The 27355-nt window shown below is 40.3% G+C and overlaps 3 protein-coding genes and 1 long non-coding RNA gene across 6 annotated transcripts; 1 reads left to right on the forward strand and 3 right to left on the reverse strand.

The window, feature by feature from the left end:
* The first annotated feature begins 4317 nt into the window (after window positions 1-4317).
* Window positions 4318-5839, forward strand: LOC141045275 (uncharacterized). Its single transcript, XR_012217293.2, has 2 exons — window positions 4318-5286; window positions 5450-5839. It is a non-coding gene; the product is annotated as an uncharacterized LOC141045275 (long non-coding RNA).
* On the reverse strand, window positions 5666-8279 carry LOC112280905 (uncharacterized). Of its 3 annotated transcripts, XM_024516845.3 has the most exons (5): window positions 7868-8279; window positions 7687-7783; window positions 7209-7347; window positions 6329-6917; window positions 5748-6101 (listed from the first exon to the last, which is right to left on the reverse strand). In XM_024516845.3, exons 3-5 carry the CDS (start codon window positions 7295-7297, stop codon window positions 5895-5897), a joined length of 885 nt encoding a protein of 294 aa, XP_024372613.1. In that variant the 5' UTR covers window positions 7298-7347; window positions 7687-7783; window positions 7868-8279; the 3' UTR covers window positions 5748-5894. The 3 variants fall into 3 exon arrangements, with proteins under 3 accessions (XP_024372611.1, XP_024372613.1, XP_024372612.1); XM_024516843.3 differs by lacking the exon at window positions 7687-7783 and having other exon boundaries at window positions 5666-6101; XM_024516844.3 differs by lacking the exon at window positions 7687-7783 and having other exon boundaries at window positions 7209-7303.
* A 2258-nt stretch (window positions 8280-10537) lies between these two features.
* Window positions 10538-17456, reverse strand: LOC112281775 (ABC transporter B family member 11). Its single transcript, XM_024518652.3, has 12 exons — window positions 17180-17456; window positions 16339-16709; window positions 16047-16101; window positions 15716-15891; window positions 15178-15399; window positions 14784-15022; window positions 14250-14513; window positions 13566-14101; window positions 12739-13378; window positions 12375-12603; window positions 11699-12229; window positions 10538-11485 (listed from the first exon to the last, which is right to left on the reverse strand). Exons 2-12 carry the CDS (start codon window positions 16678-16680, stop codon window positions 10841-10843), a joined length of 3879 nt encoding a protein of 1292 aa, XP_024374420.1. The 5' UTR covers window positions 16681-16709; window positions 17180-17456; the 3' UTR covers window positions 10538-10840.
* Window positions 17457-21696: 4240 nt separating this feature from the next.
* LOC112281443 (spliceosome-associated protein 130 A) lies at window positions 21697-27136 on the reverse strand. Its single transcript, XM_024517960.3, has 4 exons — window positions 24378-27136; window positions 23441-23997; window positions 22731-23222; window positions 21697-22290 (listed from the first exon to the last, which is right to left on the reverse strand). The coding sequence occupies exons 1-4, from the start codon at window positions 26833-26835 to the stop codon at window positions 22153-22155; spliced, it is 3645 nt and encodes a 1214-aa protein (XP_024373728.1). The 5' UTR covers window positions 26836-27136; the 3' UTR covers window positions 21697-22152.
* Window positions 27137-27355: the final 219 nt, after the last annotated feature.

Raw genomic sequence — 27355 nt, forward strand, 5'->3', positions numbered from 1 at the left:
AATGCGTGTGCGATGGTCCTGGGACTGCAACCGATTGCATCTGTCTTGCGGCCACGGGCTGCGATCGCGACGGTAATGGGTCTGCCCTTGTGCGACGCGGGATCGCGGTGCCGATATCCCCAACTTGCCGCGCCATGCTTACCGCTCCCGTGATCCGCGAATGTCTCCGAGTCCGCTTGACGGGTATCTTCCTTGGGGCAAATGCCAGCGGGTATCTAATTCTGCGTGACACGGCGGGTATTGAGACCTGTGCGGGAGCAACGAGTGGTAGACGGGATGCGGGTATCAATAACCCGGGTATCAACAACTCCGGAACTTGCTTGTCATTACTGAAGCCTAAACTGAGAACCAATTGTAAGTGAGGCTTTGATAATCTAATTTCGGTGCCATTAAGAGGTACCTTATTTTTTTGTCTTCTCTTTTAGTGGGACAAAGAACAACCCAGGTCGTAAATATTTGAAAAACTAGATTTTCTTTTTCTTTTCCTTTCTAGAGAAAGTAAAGTTTATGCTTTGGTGTACTTGATTGTGGGTCGTAATGGAAGGAGCACTTGTGCTGTTCCAAATTTAGATAGTATAGTTTGTATTTAATAGTGTTGCTTTTTCTTTTTAAATGAACGTTTTATTTATATGTGTACATAATCACGTGGCTTCATTTCTTTTTAAAGGTTTTACCCAGTTTTGACATGCATGAGGACTTTGGTTCATGTCAATTTGGATTTTGGTCCAAACTGCTTAAACATCATCCAACATACTCATGGCTCTTTTCGTTAAATAACATAACTCCTGGCTTCCATTATTTAACTTTGTTATGATTGCATGCTTTTATAAAAGAAGTAATTTTTAAATAGATGCTTAAATAAATAAATCAAGCTCATAATTATTTGTATGTTTCAATATTTTGAAGATGTTTCAATATTGATAGAATTAGTCATGCGTTTATTGAAAATATTTTATTTTATCAGGTAACATCAGTTTTGAGTCGTATGTAATGTTGTTTCAAAAAAATTTCTGTAGGTTATATATAAATTAAATTCTGAAAACATTTTTTTTTAAAAAATTGTACTACTTTTATCATGTGGTTATAATATGTACTATACACTTATAGGAATCCTCATATTGTTTTGTGATGATGATAAAGTATCTTTAACATCAAAGTAATATATGAAATTAGTATTGAAATTCAAAAAAACCAATACAATGCATATTTTTTTTATTTAAATCTTTTTTCAAAACCGAATTTAAACTGATTGATTGCTAAAGCTCGAAACAATTTTTTTTTAATAATTGAATCAAATATTAAAAGTACAACTAGTGCTTGGTTTTAAATGATTTTGTGACGTGTGTGTATGTTTACATTCAAAAATAGATACATTTTATATTTTTTGATATTGAAGTAACAATTAAGATTAAAATTTTAATTACCAACATCTTTAATGCATTCTTATTTTTATTTTTAATATCATTTTCATGCATTCTATCTTGTTAAGAAAAGGAAAGAACATTTTTATTGTGAATTTATTTATTTACTTATTATTTTGTATATATTTAAATGTGATACTTTTCATTGAAGCAAAAAAAAAAAACAAAAACAAAAAATTGGATAATAAAAGGTAATCCTCAATTTGATGTAACCAAAATTATTGGAGTTGTATAAAATATATATATATATATATATATATAGGGTTCTAATGCCACCACAACTTATCATTTTTTTATTATAATTAAATTTACTATATATATAGTTTAAAATAAAAATACATTAAAAATATTTACACAAAAAATTGATTGCAATAAAAAAATAATAATGAAATATATTGAATGGTTGGCAAATTGTAGTGGCAATATATATATATATATATATATATATATATATCACACAATTTTTTTTGATTTTTCTATTCCTTTTATTTTTCTTCATGATGAATAAGTGATTGAATGCATACATACATACCTTGCGTCAGTTAAATTTAAACACTTTTCATACTCTGCTTTTTATTTAGCTGTACTATTTGAATCGTATATCATTTATTTGAAGTGTCCAAAAGATCAAGAATTAACATTTATTTCCCACCTTATTTATAGAGCTACCTAAGTCCAACTCACATACTTGCTTTTTCTGCATCATCATTTTTGTTATGTCCTAGAATTTTGATTTGAATAATGTATGTACTCTAATCTGCAGAAAGTTGTATGTAAATATGATAATTAAATATGTAAAATCTGTAAATACACCATTGGTGCATATTCCTATCAATCATTGAATGAATGAAAAAAAATCAATGAAACTAAAAACTTTAGAATAAAGCACACCTAATATTTTAAAATATAAATATTTAAATAAATAAACTATTTTGCAGGTTTGGTATGTCCAACTATAATTGCATAAAGGAATAAAATAATTGAATGATAACTATATTTAAACCATTAGTTTAAATAAATATAAAACTTGAGCAACATAATTGAATACTAATGTCTTTGACATAGTTAAATCATTACACTATGTAACATCTAAACAATTTGAAAATGTCCATGTTTGAATTTAATTTATTAAGCACTTATATCCTATGTGGAACTAAACGAAAATATTTTCTTATATACTAGTTTTTTATTTTAAAAAATATTATACAATATTTCATAAGTGTCTTTGCTTGGCATATCCATAATAAGAAGATATATAGGAAAATGTAAAATTGACCTTGACTTTTATTAAATCAATCCACTTATCAAAACCATCATTATACCTCTCTCATTCTCCATCCCAATTCTCCCCCATCCTTGTTCTTAGCACATATCTTCCATCTCAACATCTCTATCTCTATTTCCAACCTTTGTCTCTCATCTCCACATTTTGTACTTGTTCCCAACCCTCATCCCTTGTCTTGACTTCCATGTCCTTGTTCTTAATTTTCATCATCTATCGTGACTCCTCTCTTTAGACAAGTTACTATCTCATAACTATTCTTCTTTGAGTTCTTATTGTGGTAAAACTATGATTATGTTTAATACATCTATTGATTGATTGATCATTTGTGTGAAGATAATCCAAACAAATAAGCTTGATGTTATACATCATATTTATCAATTGTATCTTTGTTTCACTTTACATGTTTATTGCCTTATTCTTAAAGAAATTATATGGACACAAATAATGACTACAACTTTCTAAGCATTAATTTGTATACCTTTATAAATTTGAAGTCAGAAGACTAGATAATAGGCAAGATGACAAATATGTTGTTCATTCTTCTTTAACAAGCATAACTTCAATTGCTTAAGAATTGGCCAATGTTGGTATTCAAGTGAAATTTGGAAATATTTTTGAGTGCTCTATTTGTATCTTTTTATATTTGGTACTTACAAAGTGATTGCATTATTGATTGTATTGTTGATATGATCTCAAGGCCATGACAAAAGCAATACGCTGGCTTTGTGTTGATGCTTATACTCCAATGCAAATACTTGACCATCCTAAAGCTTTGGATGTGGATAGACCATGTCAAATAAACATGGATGTTTTGACTCAAGTTAAAAGATTTCAATGTTGTGAATGAAGTCAACTTATTCACTTGAGATGGAGGACATGGACTAGGGAGACAACAATGACAACTTGAGATATGGATAGAGAACAAGGATTGAGAATGGAAAAAATGAGAGGGAGAGTTGAGAAAAGATATGGAAGAATGGAGAAAAGGGTTGATAACAAGGATGGGAAATGGGCATTGAGAATGAGGACATAAAGTGGGAATGGGGATAGTAGACAATGGACAATGGTAGTCTAATGATGGTTTTGATAAGTGGACCAATTTAGTATAAGTTGAGATCAATTTAACATATATATATATATATATATATATATATTTGGATGGAACAAGAAGAGACAAAGAAGTCTTTTGATTGGTTGTGAAGAAGTGAACTTAGGAAATACTCAAGGAACATAGGAATATGGAAACTTGAGAATATGGGAATGAAGGAGGATGAATGAACAAGAAAATGGATAGATGTTCCAAAGAGTGCAATGCAAATTTTTGCTTATATATATATATATATATATACATATAACAATGATATAAATAAAATAAATGAATATAAATATAAATATATATATAAAGAGAGAGAGAGAATTGTTAAATTGATCTAAGTATTAATTAATAAATCAATCTACCCATCCTAACCATCATCAAAAAATTCTCTACTGCTAGATCTATATTGGTTAAAAATCAATGAAAAAATGGTTGGATCCACAATCAATGATGATATGTGAGTTAATTTAGTAAATGCATGAGCCAATTAAAAAATTCTCTCTCTATATATATATATATATATATATATTCATACTTACACACAGTGAATCCTCCATCAGATCTTCAAAGAAACAACTACTGCTCAACCATTCCAATGCACGAATGTTCTAGATCTCGGATCTATAACCGTGCTCCTCAGAAGACAGTTGGAGGAACACCACGGACGTGTTGTCGCAGACTGGTAAGCCCCACCACAAGCTCAACCGTAAGCAGACCACAAGCTTAGCCCTAATCAGCGCAGCCTACCGGAAGCTGTGGAGGCGGAGAGCTTACAACCTTGACTTGCGGCATTTCAAGGCTCGTAGGTTTGAGCGGATTCTCTGGGGCGGTCGCTCACTGCACGGGAATGCACGTGGAGGCGGATCCAGCGTTAGCGTCGTGCAGTGTTCCACCAAATTCTTTCGCAATCTCTGCCTTCATGTATCGGTTTATATGCAAGTATCATGCACAGGATTCCGGGGAGAGGTAGTTGCGATTCTCGTCTGCGCAGGTTGTGAACACAGGTGTGTTCGCCATCGGCATCGTTTACACAAATATGCAGTACATTCTTCTGCACCTGGTGGGCATCAGATCCCTTCTCCGCACACAGATTTGCTAGGAGACCTGAACAAGTTGAAGCAGTCTTGGTCGGTTCGTAAAACAAATGATCATCAACGAGCATTCTTCATGATGACCAGCTTAGGATGTGTCGCTGCGCGTCAACATTGACAACCTGTCTAAGAGAATCGATCAACACAAGCACACTGTTGACGGAGTCGAGTTGCAGATGCATTCCCAATCATGGAGGAGCATTTTCGTGTGTGTAAATTACGCGTGAATGTCTATCCACAAATTTAGAGTTTGAACGAATTATGTACGTCCACAAATGAGTGAATTGATTAACCAAGTGATATGGTTTGCAAAAGGTGGAGGCCATTAAGAAGTGTACACTTACTGGATTGAGCTCTATTGTTCAGCGGCTACCTAAATTGCTTGTTATCATGGTTGGACATCATCATTCTCAGCCTTACCTTTTCATCTTTCCTGTTTTGGAGGCTTTTTTGAGACTGTACCAATTCGAAATCATGTGCAAAGCGTTAAGAAGCATTCTTCTTCTTCCAAAATATTATCAACAAGCATTGACATTTTTGTTTGAGCCTACTGCAGAGTGAAGGATTTTATTTGCGACGTCAACACTCCTTTAGTCTGGTCGACTGTACCACCCGCATTCATCCTTTGAATTGTCACCAGGAGCCAACTGATAAGCCCTAGATGATCTGTTGAAGCAAATGACTTAACCTAAATAGAGTTGCATGTACCATAATGTATATGTCCGGGATCCACTACTATGGGACTCGCATGCACAGAAACTACGACCTGATAGATTTTTCAGATTGTAAATTAAAGGATACGCGTTACAGACAATTGGGGTACCGAGATAAACTCGGGAGATAGAACGCTCACATATTGAAATGCCATCAACAGTTCCAGCAAGTGTTTACTGAAACACTTAAAAAGTGGTGCCTGCTGATAATGGAAATATACTTGAATAACAAAGACACGTGGAATCCGTCAATGTTTGAAAATAGCAGCAGGTATACTCTACAGAATGTTAGAGTTCAACTAGGGAGGTCAAAGAGCCGAGTGCGTGTCTAAGGACGGTGCCATGCAAACCAAATGTGTTGCGAAGTTGCTTTGCATGGGCAGCTATCCAGCGTTCGGTGATATCCATGGAGAGATCGTCGAAGTGACTGTTCGTCATGCCTCGAATTTCGTCCAAGACCTTAATGATTCCGGTTTTGGCTGCTTCTTGTTCCTCCTACAAGAAATCAATTCCACATTATTCAATAATTCAATCCTTCCAATATTTGTTTTCAAAAACATCTTAAAGAGAAAATTACTAAGAAAAGGACTAGAACGTAGCAAGCTAAGGATAGTATTAAAAATTATGAGAAGGATTAAAAGCGAAACAACCTATTCCTGGCTATGATTTATATGTAAGAGGGAAGATAAAAGCGCAAACTCAGTGAAAAACAAGGAAGGTACCATTGCAGTCACCACTTCCGCGACAGCTGCCTCGGGAAGCACTCGTCTCTCAAGAGACAATGCACGTATTCTCTGATTCACCGATTTCTTAGCTAAGATCCTAGCTTTCTTCTTTGTGGTAAGCTTCTCTTCCAAACTCAACCCCAACTTTCCAGACCGCATTTCCTTCTTTGTTCGTTTTGGTATGTCGATTGGTGTGATTTGTTCTGTCGCTGAAGTTTTCGCTTTAAGAGTCTTCTTTACGAAGATATCATCATGTGATTTCTTAGAAAGTTTTGTGGGAACTGATAATTTATATGCCCTTTCGAGATAGCTATCTGAAAATGGATATTTCTCTCTTTCCTTGATTTCCTCGAGCAGAACTGCCTCTTTGGCCTTCAAGTCTGCTTTCCGTGTTGTGGACGATTCATTTACGGTCTTAAACTTGGTGCCATCATCGGATATACTCCTCTTAGCACGATCTCGTTTATCCTTCACTTTAGTTCGGAAAACTTCGAAGTCCCGTATGCCCACAGCAAGGACGTAGAGTTGGTGTAAAAGATCTTGACTGCTCAAGGCTCCATCGTAAGTTGCGTTTTCAGGTTCCTCTCTGGAACACATCATACCTCAGGAAACTCATCATCTGCGGGTACAGATGTAATTTTCCGGTCAAGAAAGACTCTACATTTGCAAAAAGAGCTGGGCACCCACTTACTGTCAAAGGCAACACAGACTGGCGCCGTCAGAATGGTTTCCGGTTGAACCAAAAACACGCAAGCATTTTCTCGTCAAGAATCCTGGCAGCTATAATGAAACAATCTAGCGAATGGGACAAAAAGATAGGATTCACCTATACAGGGCTAACCCTGACGTGCCTCTAGGAATAAAAGATTGAACCTACTCTCTTTCATTGAGGTTGGTCATGAAAAGGTCCCTCCGCTGCTCGCACAGCGGAGGCATCTCCAGTATATCCGTATCCTCCTGGGTCATTTCCGTCTGCAGTGACGTTTTACAAATCAGGGGCGTTCTTTTGACATCCCCTACAAAACACAGTAAATAAAAGCCCATGTCACATTATCAAATACCAAGCTAAAAAGCCCCATTCAAATCAATACGACACGAGGCAATAAACTGGCTGCTTAAATTTGCCTATGTTAACCGGTTTGCCTCCATGGTTTCACATACAGAGAACCCTAAACAATTGTCTGATATGAGTGAAAACGCATTTTCAGTAACACGGAAGTGTGACAAGACAACACAATTTCGATTCCATGTCCGATTTCGTCTTCCTACAAATTCGTCATCCCCGATGCCAGCATCAAGATGCGCACGAAAATTTCGAGAGAGAGAACGGCAGAGAGGCGAAGACAGAAGTATACAATTTCTTCATGTTAAGCGCATCGATGCACCAAACTCCACGCTCATGAAGACCCGCAACCAAAAGCACCATCACAATGTTCGAAAGAGGAGGGCAGCCTGGCGAACATAAACCAACAGTTCTCAATGCCATCAATCATGCGAAATCAGCACAGACAAACCGGCACCGAAACGCATGAATACCTTGAAGTGTGGTGACATGAGGCAAGCACTTGAAGCGGTCAAGAATCCTCCACTCGTCGCTCTTCCCTCCGTGCTCCGCCATGTTAACTCACCAACTCCTCGTCCAGCCCAATACTCCTCCTCCTCCTCCTCCTCTAGACCCTGCCCTTCAAATTTCTCCTTCGTCCTCCTGCAATCAACAACTCTTGTGCAGCACAAACTTGGACAAGCTCAACTTCAAGACCTCAAAACCTGAAACTCAAATTCGAAGAGCACTCTGAAAGCTGAATGCATGCGATGCGATGCGATGCGAGGTCGCTGGTGGTCCGAGTCCCAACAACGGCAATTAGCAAGCTGCGTCTGAATCGTCGTGGTAAGGGCCCGTGAGCCATGGAATTAATTGTTCAGGCTGGCGCCAAAAGGGAGCTTTGCCTGTTCGAAGAGCCGAGGCCTTTGTCAGCTGCGGACGCTTCCACTTCAACGGATGAATGAAGTTCTCCGGACAGGTCTTCTGTCCATCTCGCTTTCATTCGTTTGTTCCACGTGTACATCTCGGCCTACTCAGCACCTTGATGCAGCAGTGGCGGGAGTCAGGGTTCACTATTTACTGTGAACTATATCATGTTGCCATTTGGATAATGAATGCTAGTGATCTCCTAAGAAGATTGTTAGATTTCAATCAGAAATTTTTATTTCATTTTATTTTTTTATATTTTATTTCATTTATTTATTTTTTTATTTTCATAAATTTTAATTTTTACATACATACAGACATGCATAGATATAGATATAGATATATATATAACTGATTTGTTTTATTTGAAGAAATTGAATTATTTGCATTGTTAATTAAATAAAAAACTGTGAGTAAAATTTGAAAAAACTTAATTTACTAAAACTTGGTGAAAAGATTCAAGCCTTATTGTGTGTATGTTTTTTTTTATTATTTATTATTTATTTAAGAATGTCATTAACTGTGGTTATTGACTGTTGGATATGGAATTAAATTTATTTTCAAAACAGCATAATTAACATAAATTACCTCTTTGAATGAAAAAAAAAAGTGTCAGTAGAAACATGAATAAATATTTTATAGAGAAAAATAAAGCTCTTTCATATCCATTTTATTTTTTTAAAAAAGGGAGTATGAAAATATAATTGTATAAAAGTGATTTATAGATTTCTTATCTTTACATCCTTAACAAATTGCATTGATATAAATTGCATTGTATTAATTATCATTTATTTCTTAATTTATTAATGTTGATGACTTTTCAAAACTTTGACTATTGAATAAAAATACTAAGAATACATACCTATATATATATATATATATATGGATATATGTTATAAATATAAGAAGAATTTGTCAATAATTCACATTTGAAATCATAATGATTCTACCAAATAATTTTTTAAATCCTATATGTATCTAAGGTATCTTGTAAAAAAAAATTAAATAATAATAATGTTGCATTAATACCTCATATCAAGCTATAAGAATATTCCTTTGTAAAATATAGTTTTTTAAATAAATAAAAACTATAGTCTAAAAAATTTGACATAATACTAAATATTAAATATTTTGAACATCCTTTGCTAAAAGTATTATATTAATCATTAATAAAGCCACACACACAAAACAAAAATTAAGATTTTCAAATCTTTATTTTTGTTTTTCTTGATTGTCATATTCTACTATCCAACTTCATAAGATTGTTTTAGAAGTTAACACTTAGATTTTAATTTAGATGACAATAATTTTTTTCCAAAATGTTCTTCTAAGCACGTCTATCTTGAATTCAAATAACTATGTTGACCTGGACTGTTTTATCATCTTCGCTTTTGTATATTAAAAAATAAAGCCTGTATGTTCATTTATACATTGTCAACATTGTAACCATCTCTAATTGAACTTGTTGTATTTTTCTTAAAAAACATTTTTACAAAGTTCATGTGAATTGCATGAGAGCCTCATTCGAAAGAGCATGCAACTCTTCAGCCAATAGAAGGACTTGCTTATCTCTCAAGTTTAATTTCTAAAGAATTTATCCTTGTCCTTGCTTATTATATAGGTGTATATAAATCACATGCCCTATTCATAATAGAGATATATTTATATTACTAACAATTTTATTTATTTATTTAAAATTAAAATTGTACCAATCTAAAGAATTGTTGTAAGATTAAAAATAATATGTGTAAAATTTAATTATTTTTTGTTATAAAAATAAATAAATTTTTATAAATAGATTACTTATATTAACATATATTTAATTATCTAGTCTAAAAGAAACCACCATGTGAATATTTGCTTAAAGTTAAAGCACTAGTGTACCATGCATCATCATGTTTTTTTTATTTACGTATGCTTTTACAAACATATATATTCTTTTTGTATAAAATTCTAAAAAGCTAGAACAATTATATCTTGTATGTCACATGTAGTTTTATGCAAGTGATTGATTTAATCACCATCAATTCTTACACATTCTTTCATAATTATTTGTTCATAAATAAATAAATATATATATTCAAAATACATTGCCTTCAAAGTGATGAGGAAACTTTATCACTCATCCAATGCAAGCTATTTGAGCAAATATTCTTTTACATAAGTGATATTACCCAGATAAGAGACGTTAATTAATAACGTGGGCAGTAATCCAATTGTGCCTTTGACTGAAGAAATAAGCTGCAACAAGTTGCCCCTTCTTCATAATTCTCAAAGAGAAATCCAAATAACAACATCCACCAAGCTGGATCTTCACAGCAAAAGCGTACATATACAAAGTGTTCAAGGAATTTGTCACAAAAAGAATTTGTCCTGGTCAAAATTGCAGTCAACTATGTGTGTGTAAAGCTCTCCTCAACTAATCGAGCTATCTGTTTGTTTTTTTATGAACTAACTTCCAAAAAAATTCCTAAAGCAGTGATGGAAATATTTGACAATTGGCAATTTACGAAGTGTAGTAGTGTCCACAGCAGTTAGTTTTATTTGCTGGACAAGTGAAGACGCACAAGAGCATGATATGCTCCATTCTCCCGAGCCATCAACTCATCGTGTTTTCCCCGCTCAATAATGGCCCCATCTTTCACCACAGCGATGAGGTCAGCGTTTCGAATAGTGGAGAGACGATGAGCAACAACAATGGTGGTTCGGTTAACCATGATACGGTCAAGAGCCTCCTGTACAACATGTTCAGATTCAGCATCTAGAGCACTCGTAGCCTCATCCAATAGCAGGATTTTGGGGTCCTTCACAATTGCCCTGGCAATGGCCACTCTCTGCTTTTGTCCTCCTGAGAGTTGAACACCACGCTCCCCGACGGTTGTGTTAAATCCTTCAGGTAAGCCCATGATGAATTTGTAGCAGTTAGAGGCTTTGGTAGCAGAGACAAGTTCTGTCTCTGAAACATCGTCTTCTCTTCCATAAACGATGTTGGCTTTTATAGAGGTGTTGAAGAGGACAGGTTCCTGGCTCACAAGCCCGATTTGTTGACGCAGCCACCGGATTTGCAGCTGTTTGATGTCAATACCATCAAGTAGGATCGAGCCGCCATCCAAATCATAGAAACGCTCTAATAGCGAAATCACGGTGCTCTTGCCCGAGCCTGACTCTCCAACGAGTGCTACAGTCTGCACATCATTAAAAAAAAATGAAAAAAAAAAAAAAAAAAAATCAACTGTGAGTACAATCAGTACAGATGCAATCTGGTTTAACGTTTCAAAGGAAATTCAATCTATATCATATCTATTCATGTAATTTCACACCTCGTGGAACTTCTGAATCTACCATTTACATGGATAATTAGTATCGACACAAGTTGCAGGGTTTCGAAGATGATGAACCTTGCCAGCCGGCACAGTGAGACTCAAATCTTTGAATATGGGTATAGTTGGCCTGGAGGGATAAGTGAAGCTAATGTTGCGGAGCTCAATGTCTCCCTTCACTGTCTTCAACGTCGTTCCAGTCTGATCATAGGGATCGATGCGTGATTTCCTATCAAGCAGCTCAAAAACTGAATTTACAGCGAGCTTGGTTTTGGTTAAATCAGGTGTCAAACCTGCAGACTGTGAGACACCTATAGCACTCATGGCGATGGCAAAGAAGACCTTGAAAACATTGGCAAATTTAGTTTTGCCCTGGTCCACCAACTTCGCCCCAAACCAAAATGCGAGAGCGTAGGAGGCAAAGATGACAAAGTTGGAAAAGCCTAAGCCGGTTCCACTGATAAAACCTAGGCGTATTCCACTTTTCAGAGGCTTTTCGCATTTTTTTTCATATAAAGCCACCGTCTTCTGTTCCGCGCAGAAAGATGACACTGTACGAATACTTGAAATTGCATCGTTTGCAATACGGCTTGCATCCTCGTATGCTACCTGAACACATCACGAAGAGTGCTATAAATGAGAAAAACAATGAGTCAAGTAATGTACAATGTGTTGAGAAGATTAAATACTTGCAGCTGGCCACTGAAACCTAATTGCAATGAGTAAAACAGAAACAGAAAATTTCAATTCTAACCTTGGAATCATTGCTAAAGCCTTTCATCATTTTCATCTGAAAGTACCCTTGTGAACCCAGGAGCGGAACCAGGGCAAGGACAACAAGAGAGAGCTCCCAATTGTAGATGAAAGCTATGGTTAGTCCGCAGACGATAGTGCCAATATTTTGAACAATAAGTGAGAGTGTGTCTGCAATCATACTTCTTACAGCTGCTGCATCTGTTGAAAGGCGTGTACCAATTGAGCCACTGCAACCCACAAAAGAAGTGAAAGCTAAGTTTAGAAAACTTGTAAGCTAGGAATTGGTTCATAAGAATGTGCGAGATGAGGCTACATGAATGCAACAAAAAAATAAAAAATCATCAAATGTCAAACAATCACACCTGCTGTTATCGTCCTCATCAAACCACGCCACTTCATTCCTCAAAACCTTCTCAAAGGTCAACCTACGGATGCGACGAATAAGCCGCTGGCCTATCACTCCAAATGTGTAGAATTGTACTGGGACAACGATGAATATACCAATCGCCACAACGAAGTACATGAGCGACCAGAAATTTGCGTCGTGTCTCAGTTTCTTATGATCGGTTATAAAATATATGGAGATCATATTTGATAGCAGAAGTCCAAAGACTGGAAATGTGGTTCCGTTTGCAACTGCGGCAATTGAACCTATGATGAAATGGAGAATCTCGGGTTTACTGAATTTGGCAATTCGGAAGATTGAAATCTCAGCGCGCTTCTGTTTCTTCTTTTGCCCCGCCTCAGCATCGGACTGATCTGATCTAGCACTCTTTCCAACCTGCTCACGGAGACTTCGAGTTGTACTCAATGACTTGCGTGAAAGACTGAGCCGGCGGCTACCTTGTGAGCCTTTACTTAGAGACCTGCTGATAGTCGTAGGGTCGCCCTCTAGATCCAAATTCTCATACATCTCATCGTCTTGCTGCTTGTTAATCTGCTGCAAGCGAATTAGCTGTGAATAAGCTCCATCTTGTCTGGATTGAAGTTCATCATGTGTACCTGCACACTCTCAAAAGTGAAATTGTAAGTGACCACCTCTTTGCATCACCTGGCAAGTACATGATGCCTCTACAAACACAAGTTGAATATCACATCAAACCAGCCACGTGCAACCGACAAAAAGGTCTAAGTCGCCATTTGGCATCGGAAAGTGGACGCTGTTTAACTGAAATGCCAACTTCCTCACCTGTTTCTACAACCACCCCTCGTTGGATGACGGCTATGAGGTTTGCATTACGAATTGTAGTAAGCCGATGTGCAACTACAATTGTAGTGCGACCGACCATGACCTTCTCCAGTGCTTCCTGAACAATATGCTCAGACTCAGCGTCCAAAGCACTTGTTGCTTCATCCAACAACAGAATTCTAGGATTCTTGAGTATTGCTCTCGCGATTGCGATGCGCTGTTTCTGACCCCCTGATAGCTGAATCCCTCGCTCCCCAACTTGGGTCTCATAGCCTTTGGGCATCTTGTTGATGAAAGTGGCTGCATTCGCCAAAGCAGCTGCTTGCTGTACCTCCTCATCTGTGGCAGAATCTTTTGCGTATGCAATATTCTCTTTAATTGAGGTTGCAAACAATACCGGCTCCTGGCTAACAAGACCAATTTGCTGCCTCAGCCACCTCAATTGAAGGGTCTTGATATCGACACCATCCACCAGCACTTGCCCTCCACTGGGATCGTAAAATCTCTCCACAAGACTCACAACTGTGGATTTACCACTGCAACCGACGAAGAGTCATTAAATCAAGTTCAACTTACTGCGCATACATAGAGAAACCAAGATGTATGAAGAAATGAAAAATGCTTAGCAATGATCGACAAGGAGCGGCTTGTAGGAATTCTTCAAGAAGCGGCAAAGAATCTCACCTTCCACTTTCTCCCACTAATGCAACAGTCGTACCGGCAGCAATAGTGAGGTTGAAGTTTTTAAAGATGGGCACATCTGGTCGACTCGGGTAGGTGAAATCAACGTTTCGTAATTCAACGCCACCTCTTACGTTTTCTAAAATTTCACCACTGAGGTCGTATGCATCAATCGCAGGCTTGCGCTTGATAACCTGGAACATTTTGTATGCTGCTGCTTTACCAGCGGCAAAGGCTTGTACACATGGAGATACTTGGCCGAATGAGCTTTTCAAACCACAGAAAGAAGGCAAGCGTCGTCAGAAGTCAAGATATTATACTCTATTAAAGAAGAAGCATGCAGCATCGTAGTTTCTCTTCGACAAGAGTAATCGTTATGGAAGGGAGCAGGTTTTACATTTGAAACTCGTTTCCAGACCAATGAAGAAATACTTTGACAACGAATAACAAATACTTACACGACAGAAGTGCAGGTTGCATGTGCAACCGACAATAATCATTCAAATAGAGAAAGGACAGAAGCCTTAAGATGCTTACCCCCCACCGGTAAGAACAGCGAATACGACACTGATTACGTTCCCTCCAGATAAGCCGTCGTTAGCTACGAGAATGGACCCGTACCACATGGCCAACGCGTAGCTAGCGAACATAACAAAAAGTGCGAGGCCGAGACCCAAACCCGCAGCTATGGATGAATTGATCCCCAACTTTTCAGCCTTGCTAATAGCACGATCATACTCAACCACAGATTTTCTCTCACCATTGTAAGACAACACCTGCACATTACTCCAGAAAAAAATTTAAATAAATGATAGTTAATTCACTACGCGAATGGAGATTAATCCAAAGATATGTATCCGCCTTATGAAGTCCCTAGAGCTGAACCCTTATTATTCCTAAACCCCCATCTCGCAGCCACTTGCTTACTCACCGTTCGAATTGAACTGACCACTTGCTCCACAGTTGAACCAGCATCAGCATATGCTTCCTGACCTGCGCCTGACAGTCGCGACATCACCATTGCCATAATCCCGCCGGAGGCGATTAAAAGAGGTAATGTGGCCAATATTACTAATGTCAATTTCCAGCCTTTGAAAAAGGCGACTACGAATCCAGCGATGAACGTAGCGAACAGCTGCTGGAATTTGCCAATCTGCCATGATAGCCCATTCATTAGGTTGAAAGTTTTGAAGAAAACCCAGAAAGTCACCCACATTCAGGATGGCGTGCACACATCGAAATGAACCTAGAAAACAAGACTAAACATGATAATATAAAACAGAATCCGACCACAAATTTGAAGGCGGTACTTAAAAGATCAGCACTGCCCAGCTACAGGCTTGGCAATAGAAAAAAACATCCGCAATTAACTGTTAATTTCATCATTTCACACTCTTTCTACAGTAAGCAGATGAAATAGTGTTGCCAGAAGGCTAAATGGATCAAAGACCTTGGTACTAGTGCAATACCTTCTCGCCAATTGCATCTTGAATGAGCATAGTATCCCCAGACATCCGAGAAATAACTTCGCCTGTTGTAGCCTCTTGATCAAAAAAAGGAACATCTTGCCTGAGAATCGTCTTGAGATACAGACTCCTGATACGAGCTGCTTGACGCTCTCCAGTTATCATCCAGCAGGAAATTTCTACTCAGGAAGTAAAACATTTAAGAAAATGTGAGTGCTTTAATCGGCTTATCTTAGTATTTGAGAGCACCAGCATTTACTCATTTCTCACGAAAAGGTGGAATAACACTAAAAACTGAAGCAAAAGTTCATCAAATGTCAACGAGAAGACTCACCCAAGTATGATGCAACTGCAGCTCCAATACCGAGGTACACAAACTTTAAAGCTACCTGCACACGTCCAATTAATTCTCCCGGAGTCAAATTTTCAAATCTTCCGGCAGCACCACGGAATTGCCAGCAAAGAGAAAAGGCACGTAATTGCTTGTGCGTATTGACACTGATCGCAATAACCGTAGCTGACTTTCTTTCAATTCTCACAGAAATGCCCAAGATTCACATACGAAAACCGCATACATGTAGCATTCTCTGCACCTTTAGAGTAGAGAAGTGAAAAGAAAAGCGCACCTTGGAGACTTGATCAACCAGCACACTTGTGTCAGTTTGGTTGTTACCAAAAGAATTAACGAGATCGCCGAAGATGATCGTCATGATGGGCAAAGATACACCGTTGGCTAATGCACCGATACTGCCAACGATCATCAGTACGTAATCCAAGGGATCCGCAAACGCAAAAAGCTTCAGGAATGGCACGACCTCGACCTTCTCTTTTTTCTTCTTCTCCACCTTCGTAACATCCTTCGTCTTTTCCATCACGACCTCAGCGGCGTCCAGTGCCGGCGTCTTCTCCTCGCCAAGTGGCACCGCTGGGACTGGCACTGTGATATCCGGTATTGGATGGTCCGCCATGCATAACAGCACCGCGGTCCCACGTCTATCTGCAGCAGCAAAGGGTCCAGCACAAGTGCACATCACTAATCAGAATACTGATCCTGCATCTTCCCGTCTCTAAAATTTCTCAATACCAATCTACTGGACAGTGATCTTTCTTTCTCCTCCTAAATTCATCGATCTCGTTAGTCCCCATCCATGTGCATGCACACGAAATTCAAAAACAACGATTCGCTGCACTTGAATGAGGTCATAATCCCCCCTGAACACTATCGATTCCAACCAAACCGCCTGCCACAATTGAACCACAACAAGCTCTTCATCACAGTGGAACCTACTCTCTTGGATCAGCTGAACACAACTCTCACAAAACGCTCAACCACACAGCTGCATAATGACCTCCCTCCCTCCCGCCCTCCCTCTCTCAACAAGTCAACTTTCCAAAGTCCGAAGCACCGAAGGTCCATCATCGAAACAAATTCGAAGTCACAGAAACCACTCATGGTGGAAAATGTACCATATAAACGGCGGTTGCAAACTAGCGAATCCAATCCTCCCGACGTTAATTTTCCTCCCCTACCCCCCCCAAAAAATCCTCCACCCTTGGTTTTCAAACAAAATCACGAATCCTCGACAGAAAGGGAATGAGGTTTGCGAGACCGATTCTGCTGCTGTAGTCGATCAAAACCGCGAACTACAAATAGGCCACGGGTGCTGCCAATTCGGCAACATCATGGGGTTGTAGCGTAGAATGGCGGTGGGGTACGGCTCAAGGAAAGAAGATGAGTAACGACACTTCAAGGAAATGCTCGGTTCCGATGTAGAGAACTATAGAACGACGACGAAGGAGAATGAAGCACGAAGGACGCAGCAAAACCCAAAAGGATTCTGAATTCCCTGCCGGGTGGCGGGGCCACCGGCTGATACGAATCTCCCACCTCGCCCGGCCCAGCCTGCAATGGCCTTTCCCCAGCCCAAACCAGCACTAAAAGGGTCCAACTGCGTGTTTGTTCCAAACTCGACCCAACACCCGAAAGTGCTGCCCGGACAGTTGAAATTTAAAATAAAAAAAAATGGGTTTCATCACCAAACTACTACTGCTACTATTACACTATGGCTGGGCTGGGCTGGGCTGGGCTGCCCCAGTTGTAGCCCTATTCTGAGCTCTTCTTTGAAACCCATGTTCTCTGCCAATTCCTTAGAAGGAATAAACTCGTCATGCCCTTCATTCTTTCCATTCTCCAGTCCATATACTTTCGGCATGCTGTCGCATGTTCTTGTCCAAAGGCCCGTTCAAACGAATTCACTAATGGATGAGTAAATCTAGGAACCGAATGTGTGGGTGGATGAATGTGTTAACTAACTATCCAACTATTTATATTGTATTTAATTAAGTCGTACCGGCCTTCTGCTTTTTATAGACAGGAAGGTGCTAATTATCCTTTATTTTGTTCGGTGTGGTTCAGTTTGGGGCTGTGCCACTTCATTTTATTTTATTTTATTTTACTTACTTTTTGTTACTTCTGAGAGATGGCTATTTGTACCCAATTACATAGTACAAAAGGATTTTGATTCCTGTGATTATTTTTTAAGTCCCTCTATTTATTCATGTGTTTGTTTGGGCATGTTCTCAAAGGCGACTTTCTTCTTTGGAACACTTACGATCACTATACTCTCATCAAACAAAAAACAAACAAACAAACAATCAAGCAAAATGATGTACAAAATGTTGACAAAGTAATTCAATAAGATTATTGGACAAAATTTCCAGACTATTTTTTTAACCGTTACGTTTGCTGACATAAATATCTTCCAGCTGTAAAGAAACCTAATTACATGCCAAAACTGGTGGTGAAAAGTAACTTGTGAATGGTTCAAATATGAGGTGTAGGACATGGTGAACAATGAAAAGATATATTTTGCCAAGCTAACCACCAAAGCTACACATGAACCAACGCAGTTGCTGTCAAGCACCAAAGACTTGACATGTTGGTCCCCAACAAAGTTGTGACTGCAATAATGGAGACTCATTCACTTTCAGGGATCCAGTCCCCATAATGCCTCAGATTTAATTTACTTGTCTATTCATTTTCACAAATATATGAAGAAAATCTAACACATGTGGTGGACAATGAAATCTCAAGAGGTAACGGAGCTCTCCCTCGCTTGCAAATACCTCATTCGTCCAAGCTTCTCCTTTAAAGCACTATACCAGAAGTACATTTGAAGTGGAACATAAAAATGGATCGTTGATGTGATAAATTTTCTATTTACATTTGCACATTCAACTCGTACTCTATTTAGCAACTATAGTATACAAGCTTCGAAAGCTGGCTTTGAATATCTTCATACCCTCATAACGCCAGATCAATTCATTTTTTTTTCTATTTTTATTATGTTGGTCTTGTCGATTTTCTGGGCAGATGATATCGTATTCTAGACATGTCGATATTCTAGAAGCTGAAAAGTGAAACTAATCTCTAGAAGCCTACCCCTTCACATGATCAGTTATTCTTTTTTCCTTCCTCCTTTCCAACTCAAATGCTTGGCCAGCTTCGCGCATCATGCGTGTGGTCAGCAATAAGATTCGAACCCTCGCCGATTCACGTTGCGAGATTGAAGCGGTTTCACACTGCATCTGCATCAAGGTCAAAAGTTGTTGGTTTACGCCCAGGAGTTTCCAACGGGCAGAGGGGGACGGGCAGAGAGCAGAAGCATGAAGAGAAAATTATATAGGATCAGAGGCAGTTAACATGCATGGATTCCGAGAAGTTGTGAAGGTGGGTTCAGTGAAGTTTCGGCACACATGTTCCCCGGAGATGCTAATCACTTGTAGAGTGGGTCAACATCTCGCCCGAACCCGGCTCGCTTGGAACAGCATCAGTGTGCTCCACGGGCAGCCCGAAAAAAAACTCATTAACTAAAATATAACGTGGTGCCTTGAACACCACGGACAACTAAATCGTTCAATATCGTTAAGACCAGAAGTGACAAAAAGAAGGATACACGAAAAAACAAGGGAATATTGTCTCTTTTTGCAATCACCATGATATCATTCGTTTGCATGTATGCGTATGAACCAGTTAGTGTCACGGAATTAGTATGTATATATATACATATGTTTCTGAATATGTACTTCAGTTGGGTCGACATGGAGGACAAATGAGTATCGTATCAGAAAAAGAAGGTGACATGTATCGATATACGCCAAGCGATGCTGAATGTCAACCTCCGCCGTCCTGTGATCAGGTAGAAGAAGCTTCTTCTCCCCTAAAAGCTGAAAGCTAATATTAGTTAAAATGTAACACAAACAATCTAGAAGTTTTTTATATATAGGCGCTGGATGTACCTTGTAGTGTCTGGAAGCAGTGAATCTAAGAATCAAATGCATTGGCTGGAACCATGATCCTGAGCGCAAGTGGCATAACTGTACAAAGCTTGGGCACCAAGCTTACTGCGGTGACTCGATTTAGTCTGCATTTCCCTGCCTGCCCATGCCCTCCAGATTCCGTCACGTCCTACTTCAGAAGTGAACCAAAAGCTGGTCCAGTTCGGGTCATGGTTGCAGCGAATCCCACGACATGTGTAACATTATGAGCCATCCTCGTTGTCAGGGTCATATGTTCTTTGGGTATATTCTCTTATGTTGCCGATGACCAGATCCGTACGAAGGTCTAGATTCTGCTTGGTTATTGCACTGCAGCCTGTATTCTTAGCACACCTGGTTGCATTCCTCTTTCAGAAAATGATGAAAAATGCGTGGAGGTCGTTGAACAAAATTGAACTCTACAATGTCGTGGAAGGACCGTTGAGTCTCGTTGGGAATACTAAGTCAATGGACGATTACTTGGGGGTGGAAGGTACGGGATAGTCGGTATATTGGCATGCTCGACGTACTGTCATGACAGTCAAGGAGTGATGACCACGCCTGCCATTGTACTGGATTGGGTGCGGACAATTGCTGGTCTTCTGCATTGTATTGATGACAAATTCAACAGACAAGTATTGTCGCCCGCCACAAACCTGCATGGTTACGCTGAAAAACACGGTCCAAGAAATTAAATTCGATTTTCTCGTTTTCTAGAGCTCAATAACATTCCTGTCGAAGACGAATACTCTCCTTGGTTCCTGCCAATTCTTGGGCTTACAATGTGACTTCGCAGTAGATGCTCTAGGTCTCTGTATCTGCACAGAACTCGTTCAAGTGGCTCAACCCATTCTCCACGTCATCGTCTTGTTCGCCTTCCGGGACGGCTTTTCCATGTCCGTCGCATTCTCGTAGATCCCGGGACTTCGATACATTTCGCCATTATCTTATGCTTATTCATTTGAGATTGTAACGAGGGTGAGATCCTTGCGTTCTAGACGTTGCCCTCCCTACCATGTTTGCCATGATTCAAACTCCGATCTCAACCGTAAATACATGGCTTACAAAAGCCATCAAATTCAGTTCACCTCGAGCAAACCCCCTCACTAAAACCATCTCAAAATTCGGACAACCTTCCCAACCCTCAGCTTCAGACTACATTAACAGAATGAAATCTTTGAACTCTGAACTGTAGGCAAGCGAAGTCTCGGTCGTCGAATCCCTTCATCACAGACTGAATAAACTTAATCTTGAAGAATGTCATGAACATAAAAGAACACAAATGTGGCTATCCTTAGCTCAATGTCATGTTAGACCATGTGCTTAGTCGCGAGGATAAGCAGGCGAGAGACACTAGAAAGAAGGGCAGACATCCGTATCACACCAAGGTGCCATTTTATCTGGCAAAGATCCAGTGTAGCATCTACTCAGTTCAGTATTGAAGTATCCACGAATCGAATCAAGCACCATGAAACTGATCTGTTTTTCCTGGTGCGGGTGCATAGAAGAGCATGAAACATTACCTTGTTCCAAGCTTGGATTAATGACTAGTAGCAACTGGTTGCTTAATTGGTTCTAAGTAAAACTGGCCAATCACGTGCAGAGATATTTTGCAAGAAAACACATCCCTAATGTATCAAAGTATGACAACTAGGCGAGTAGAGCGATTGGATAGTAATACAAGTCTAAATTAACTTCCAATGATCACGTGAAGTTGTAGAAAATTACATGTGCAATGATCATAGCATTGCTTGTGTTCATGTCCAGAGGTTTGTTCAAAGTTAGAGATCTAAGATTCCTCGCTTGCCGAAAGGGCTACCGCACTCAGCACTGCATGCAGTTGAAAATTACTTCAAACGGGCACATCTACAATACAGCAAACGCTAGTTTTTCGATGCAGAAGCGCGTGCATATGTTTCGGATGTAGTGGAAATGACTCCCCAGGGGCCAAAACATCTCTAGTAATCACTTGTACCTGAGAAGGAACTGTCTTGGTGATTCTTCATCGTGCATGGTCACTCCAAGAGTCTAAAAATATTTACCCCAGCAACTATGGGAAAATGTCAAGGTTAGGCGCTTGGGTGTGGCGTATGAACTCGATCGATACACCATTGGTATTGGACTTAAATAATTCGGTTCCTGATGTCCTCGAGCTTCTTCACAATTTCACCTGGGGTTCGGTCAAGATCATCGGCAATTTTTTTTTGCAACTCCGATGTAAGCATTGAATACTGCTCACAGAGATCTCCGTCGATTACATCCTGCGACAGCCATGCAAAGAATAAGCCCTATACTGATTATACAGTGTCCATCGGGCCACAAAAACCAAGATCATTATTGCCCATTTTCACTAACCATTTCGCAAGAGATTACTGTAAAAGAGAGCCAAAAATAATGCATGTCCACACAAATCCTGGGGCTTGCGAGGTAGGGGGGCCAATTACCGCCCCTTCCTTGAGAATAGCTCTCTAAAAAAAAACCACCATATTCCGTCGTATTTCCAGCAGCATGCAACCAATTTATCACTATATTTCATAGTTGCAATTAGCATTTTACGAGGTTGAGTGGAAAAGGCTCCTTAGAGGCGGAAGGTAACTAAGCACGTCTTTAACGTCTTTTTGACAAGAGAGAGTCAATGACCCCTCTACTCCACGACAGAACAATTCCTATTTAGAAGAATGGCTGGAAAGGAGCAACAAACCTTGACAGGGAAATATGCAGATCGGAATGCCATATGATCACGACCACACAGAGGTGGGTTTTCTTGTCGCAGGTGCATCTCAAGGTGGGAGAAAAAGTCTACGTCTTCACGAGATGAAAATGGCAACAGAGCTCCCATGCTTCCCATGACAGTGCCGTAAAGCATACTCTCCCCTCCACCTGGAATGAGAGATGCTTTTTGCAAGCTTGTGACTACCTCTCCCACGTGAAATTGAATAATCTCGTCGACCTTGTTTGGTGCACCATTTAATCGTCCTTGCTCCCATTTAATTTTCCCACCGGTAGGGTCATCTTCTATCTCCTCTGAAACATCTTGAGGTAAGCGCATGACATAAACATTTCCAAACTTGTCTGCTCCAGCCATGGTGTCAAAATCAATGTGCAGTGACGCAGTCAACCACCTTGGGCAGCTATCATCCGCAAAAGTGTACAATTGGTTTTCATCGCGTCGATACTTCACATAATGGAATGACTGCGTTAAGAAAAACATTGATCAGAACTAGAGCCAGCTTCCCTCTCAATGACAACACCGCTATTTATTTCTCATTCGTAACTGAACATACTTCCATAGTTTGATAAACGAGTTCAGCTAATTCCTCAAAGAAGGGCTTCCATATTACAGTTGATTGATGCAAAAACTTGAGGAGCAAAAGATTGATAAAAGAAACGTTTGAAAGGGGGTATACGTACCTCTTGAATATCACCCACATATATTCTGTCCCCATAGGTATGAATTGCAATTATTGTGTTGGGGAAATTTTTATTCTCGCACTTACGAAGCAGCTTCCTTTTCCCAAGATCGTATATTCTCAGGACCTGACCTACCCCGACCAAAAGTCGACCTTGAAACTGACACAAAGCAGTAGGAACCCCGTCAACAGGAGTCTTATGCACAAGTTCAAGAACTCTACCCTCTTCCGCAAACCTGTATATGTGTATAAATCCACCGGATGCCTCTTTCCTCGGCATAAACTGTAAATCCTTGGCGGTTCCAACAGCTATGAGGGTCCCTAATTCCTTGTTATCGTGGAAATTAACAGTGCAAATACTGAAGGCTGCTTCATTTTCTTGCAACTCTAGAAGACATGTGGTTGTGCTAGTCTTTGGATCCAATACTCGAATGCACGACACCCACTTGTTCGCTTCTGCTTTTGGATAGCCGTATTGCTCATCGGGAAGAGGGTCTTCACTCTCTTCATCAGCCATTTCTTCATCCTCTCCATCTGCTTTCCCATTTTCGTGGCCGCCTTTACAAAGAAAAAAAGGCAATACGTTTCGAAAGTTCAAAATTACTCTGATAACATTTCTATATGCATTATGTATCCCTACAAAGAATAGATTGCTCGGTAACTAACACTGAAATATGTAACTAAACTTAGGAAATCAAGCACACAAAAAATATATCCAAAATGGAAAGGTTTTCTTCTAAATCTAAGCTTGATACTGCAACTGAGGAAGGGCGAGACATAATCACCCGGAAGTTCCATACCTAGTGGTCTTGTAATGCACAAAAATAGAATCAACAATTCTCTAACAAAAAGAAGCTTAACTGATTGACAGACATCCCTTAGCAACCTTCACCACCATGAATCTTGAATGGAGAGATAGAGAAGTATAAAGCCCTCACCTGTAGCTTCCACTGCTTCCTTTTTATTCGCCTCCCGCTCCTCTGTACTAAAAGCACCTTCATCACTCTCGAGGATGATGAGAGTTTTCTGTTTGGGATGAAGAATGAATTTGCGCGGGGTGTACCGGAGGGGCACAACTGTTTGATTAAATGTCTCGCCGAGTCTCTCAATAGTAAATACGCGAAGAGCATCTCCAGCCACTGCCACGACACCTTCTGCACACTGATCTGAGGAAAACGATGCTGCATATTCCAGGGTTTCATATGACAACGGCGTCAATAAGAAATGCCCCTGATGAATATAACCGAGCCAAGGTCGGCTGGAAAGACATAGCATTGCCCGTCTGCCCCTAACTAAAGCCGAGAAGAGCTTAGGGGCTCGCAGACCTAAAAATCGGGTACGAGTGTCTGAAAGCTGTCCAGTCACCATATCTACCTCTGTCCTAAGCAGTACTCCATTTTGTAAACCCGCATTGAGAAAGACGCTAGCTGGGTGATCTGCGCCATCTTCACCTCCCGTCGAAGCCTGTACTTCAAGGAGAAGTAGCGATTCTGGAGGAGATGAGACTGCTTGCACACTCAAAATCTGCATACAATCATCTGGATCCAGGGACAGGATTCGAATTGTACTGTCATACGAACCAACAGCTAAGAACCGTGACCTTTGACGACCTTCAGGCACAGGCGCAATGTCAAGACAAGCTACATCTCCCGTCATATCCCGCTTCTCAATTTCCATAAGTTGACCTGACATGTCCATCTCAAAATATATAAGCTCTCCCCCACTAAGGGCTATAACGACCTGCATTCGATTGTATCCGACTTTCACGATTGTCTTCTTTCCTGGTGTTTTCCACTCGTTGATACGTCCATCGGACCTGATATGGCGAATACCACTCGGGTGCACCTGCATGAGAGAGTCGTCACCCAGAAGTGAAATTGCTAGGGAAGGAGTCGTGTCCAAGAAGCCACTATCGCTTACTTCCTCTACGGTCTCTCCAATGGAGAGCACCAGTGTAGCATTCACAAACGACACTACGATGTAAGCATCGAACTCATCGTTTGCGTGCTTCTTGACGGTCCACACGGCGCTTGGTACTCCGGGAAGCGGAGACACGGCCATTTCTGTCACTGCAAGGCCAGGACGTAGGATGCGAAGAGATGATCTTGGACCCCTCCCACACAAGGAGAAAATTTGGGGAGTCTCTTCTTCAAAAATGTTTGCCACTTTCATGTCCATAATAGGCATCAGGCTCTCAATGTCATCAATTTGTACCAGATTCTTCAATTTTCTAGGCTGGAAGAACACAGGTTGGTAACCCTCCTCAGTTTCCACAAGAGTAGAAGACGACGACTCCACCTCCGGATCGTCACCGATGCTTTGAAACTGATACAAAGAATGGTTTCCAAACTCCGAAGCGGCGAAAAGAAAACCAGATTTTAGAACGCACATTGCGGATGTCACAGGGATGGTGTCGAAGTACTTAACCTTCAACTCTGTCACTTGATCATCCTTGTCGTAGTCCAAGGTGACCTTGAAAATGTCACCGTATTCGGTTTGCAATAAGAAGAAGAACAGAGCTTTCTGCTTATGAGTAGCAGCAGAAACAATCAATACTCCTCTATTCGGAGGCAGATCCTGCCTTCGTGGAATAACCGCGCGAATATCAGGATGATTTTGATTCTTGTAAATAACAAAATTTTCCGCACAAACGAGCACCCCGCTCGGTCCATCCCCTCCACCAGGTACTGTGACCAACATATTAGCTCCATTATCAATAGGTTCGGTCCATTTCCGAACAACATGGTTCAGCCCTAAATCGAGTTCATAAAACGTCAAGTGCTTTTGCGCTTCATTTGCTGCTTGCCCTGTAGGATCCTGGTCTGCCTCTGAATAATCTAGCTCTATAGCTGCGAAAATAGGGTTATCAAATCCACAATCAACACCTGTGATAGAATAAACAATTGTATGCGATTTGTGAGCCTCCAGGGGGGAGGAAATGGTCAGGCGCGCAGCATTGTCACGATTGAGTACATAAACCAGCTTCTGCTTCTCACAAGCACTGATCATAACAGCACGCCCCTTAGGATCCACTGCTAAATACTGCCCAGGCACGATCCTCCGACACCCCGACTTCCCAAACGTCTCCTGATGAACCTTTTCAAACAGATTCTTCTCTTTGTTATACTCTAGAATCACTATTCGACCCGAGTCCGATCCTACAACAATATAATCTTTCTGCGACCCGGTGAGGCGAAATTGCGTCAGCGACCGAATGGCTCCAAATATTTCCACCGAGAGCATTGTCTGCAGCTTCCCATTATCGTCAGGCCGCAGCAAGTCCAGCACCTTGCCTCTAGCCACCACAATCTCCTGCGTCTTGCCACCCGTGAAGTTGCCATACGTCGCACAAACTATTCCTGTCGCCGACTGCAACGTCAAACTGTACAAATACATTGTTTGATGTTTCTACTACACCACTAACTCAACGGGCTTACTCTACGCTCCTTCGCAAGTCCACGATCAATCTCACTGCTGCACCGCAAACAACCAAAGAAAACTGGCGGTGCCGGAATCCCGCAATCGGCTCACTGATAAACCCTGCTATGGCGAGTCTTGATTGATCAAAAACCCTAGTTGCAGTGCAATCGATCCTCGGCGTAGAAGCAAAGGAAAACCTGTAACCTGCGCAACAGAGGATTCCAGTGCTGCTAACCGACACAATCTGCGCATGCCCTAACAACAACGACAACAACACAGCCTCGATTGTGCGAGACCGACGAAGCAGGAGGAGAAAGACTCACGAGCACGGAAGACACTGGACGCGGGTGTGCGGCTACCTGCGGCTTCTCGCGTCATCTTGCGGTAAATAGCGTCGTATAACGGTACCTTGCGTCGGATCACGGCGTATTACGGCAGATCGCGGCTCTTAGCATCTTCGTAAGTTTCCTCCTTGTTCCTTCTTTTCTTTCCAGCT

Source organism: Physcomitrium patens, chromosome 4, assembly GCF_059467195.1.
Source record: "Physcomitrium patens ecotype Gransden chromosome 4, ASM5946719v1, whole genome shotgun sequence".
Classification (NCBI taxonomy): domain Eukaryota; kingdom Viridiplantae; phylum Streptophyta; class Bryopsida; order Funariales; family Funariaceae; genus Physcomitrium; species Physcomitrium patens.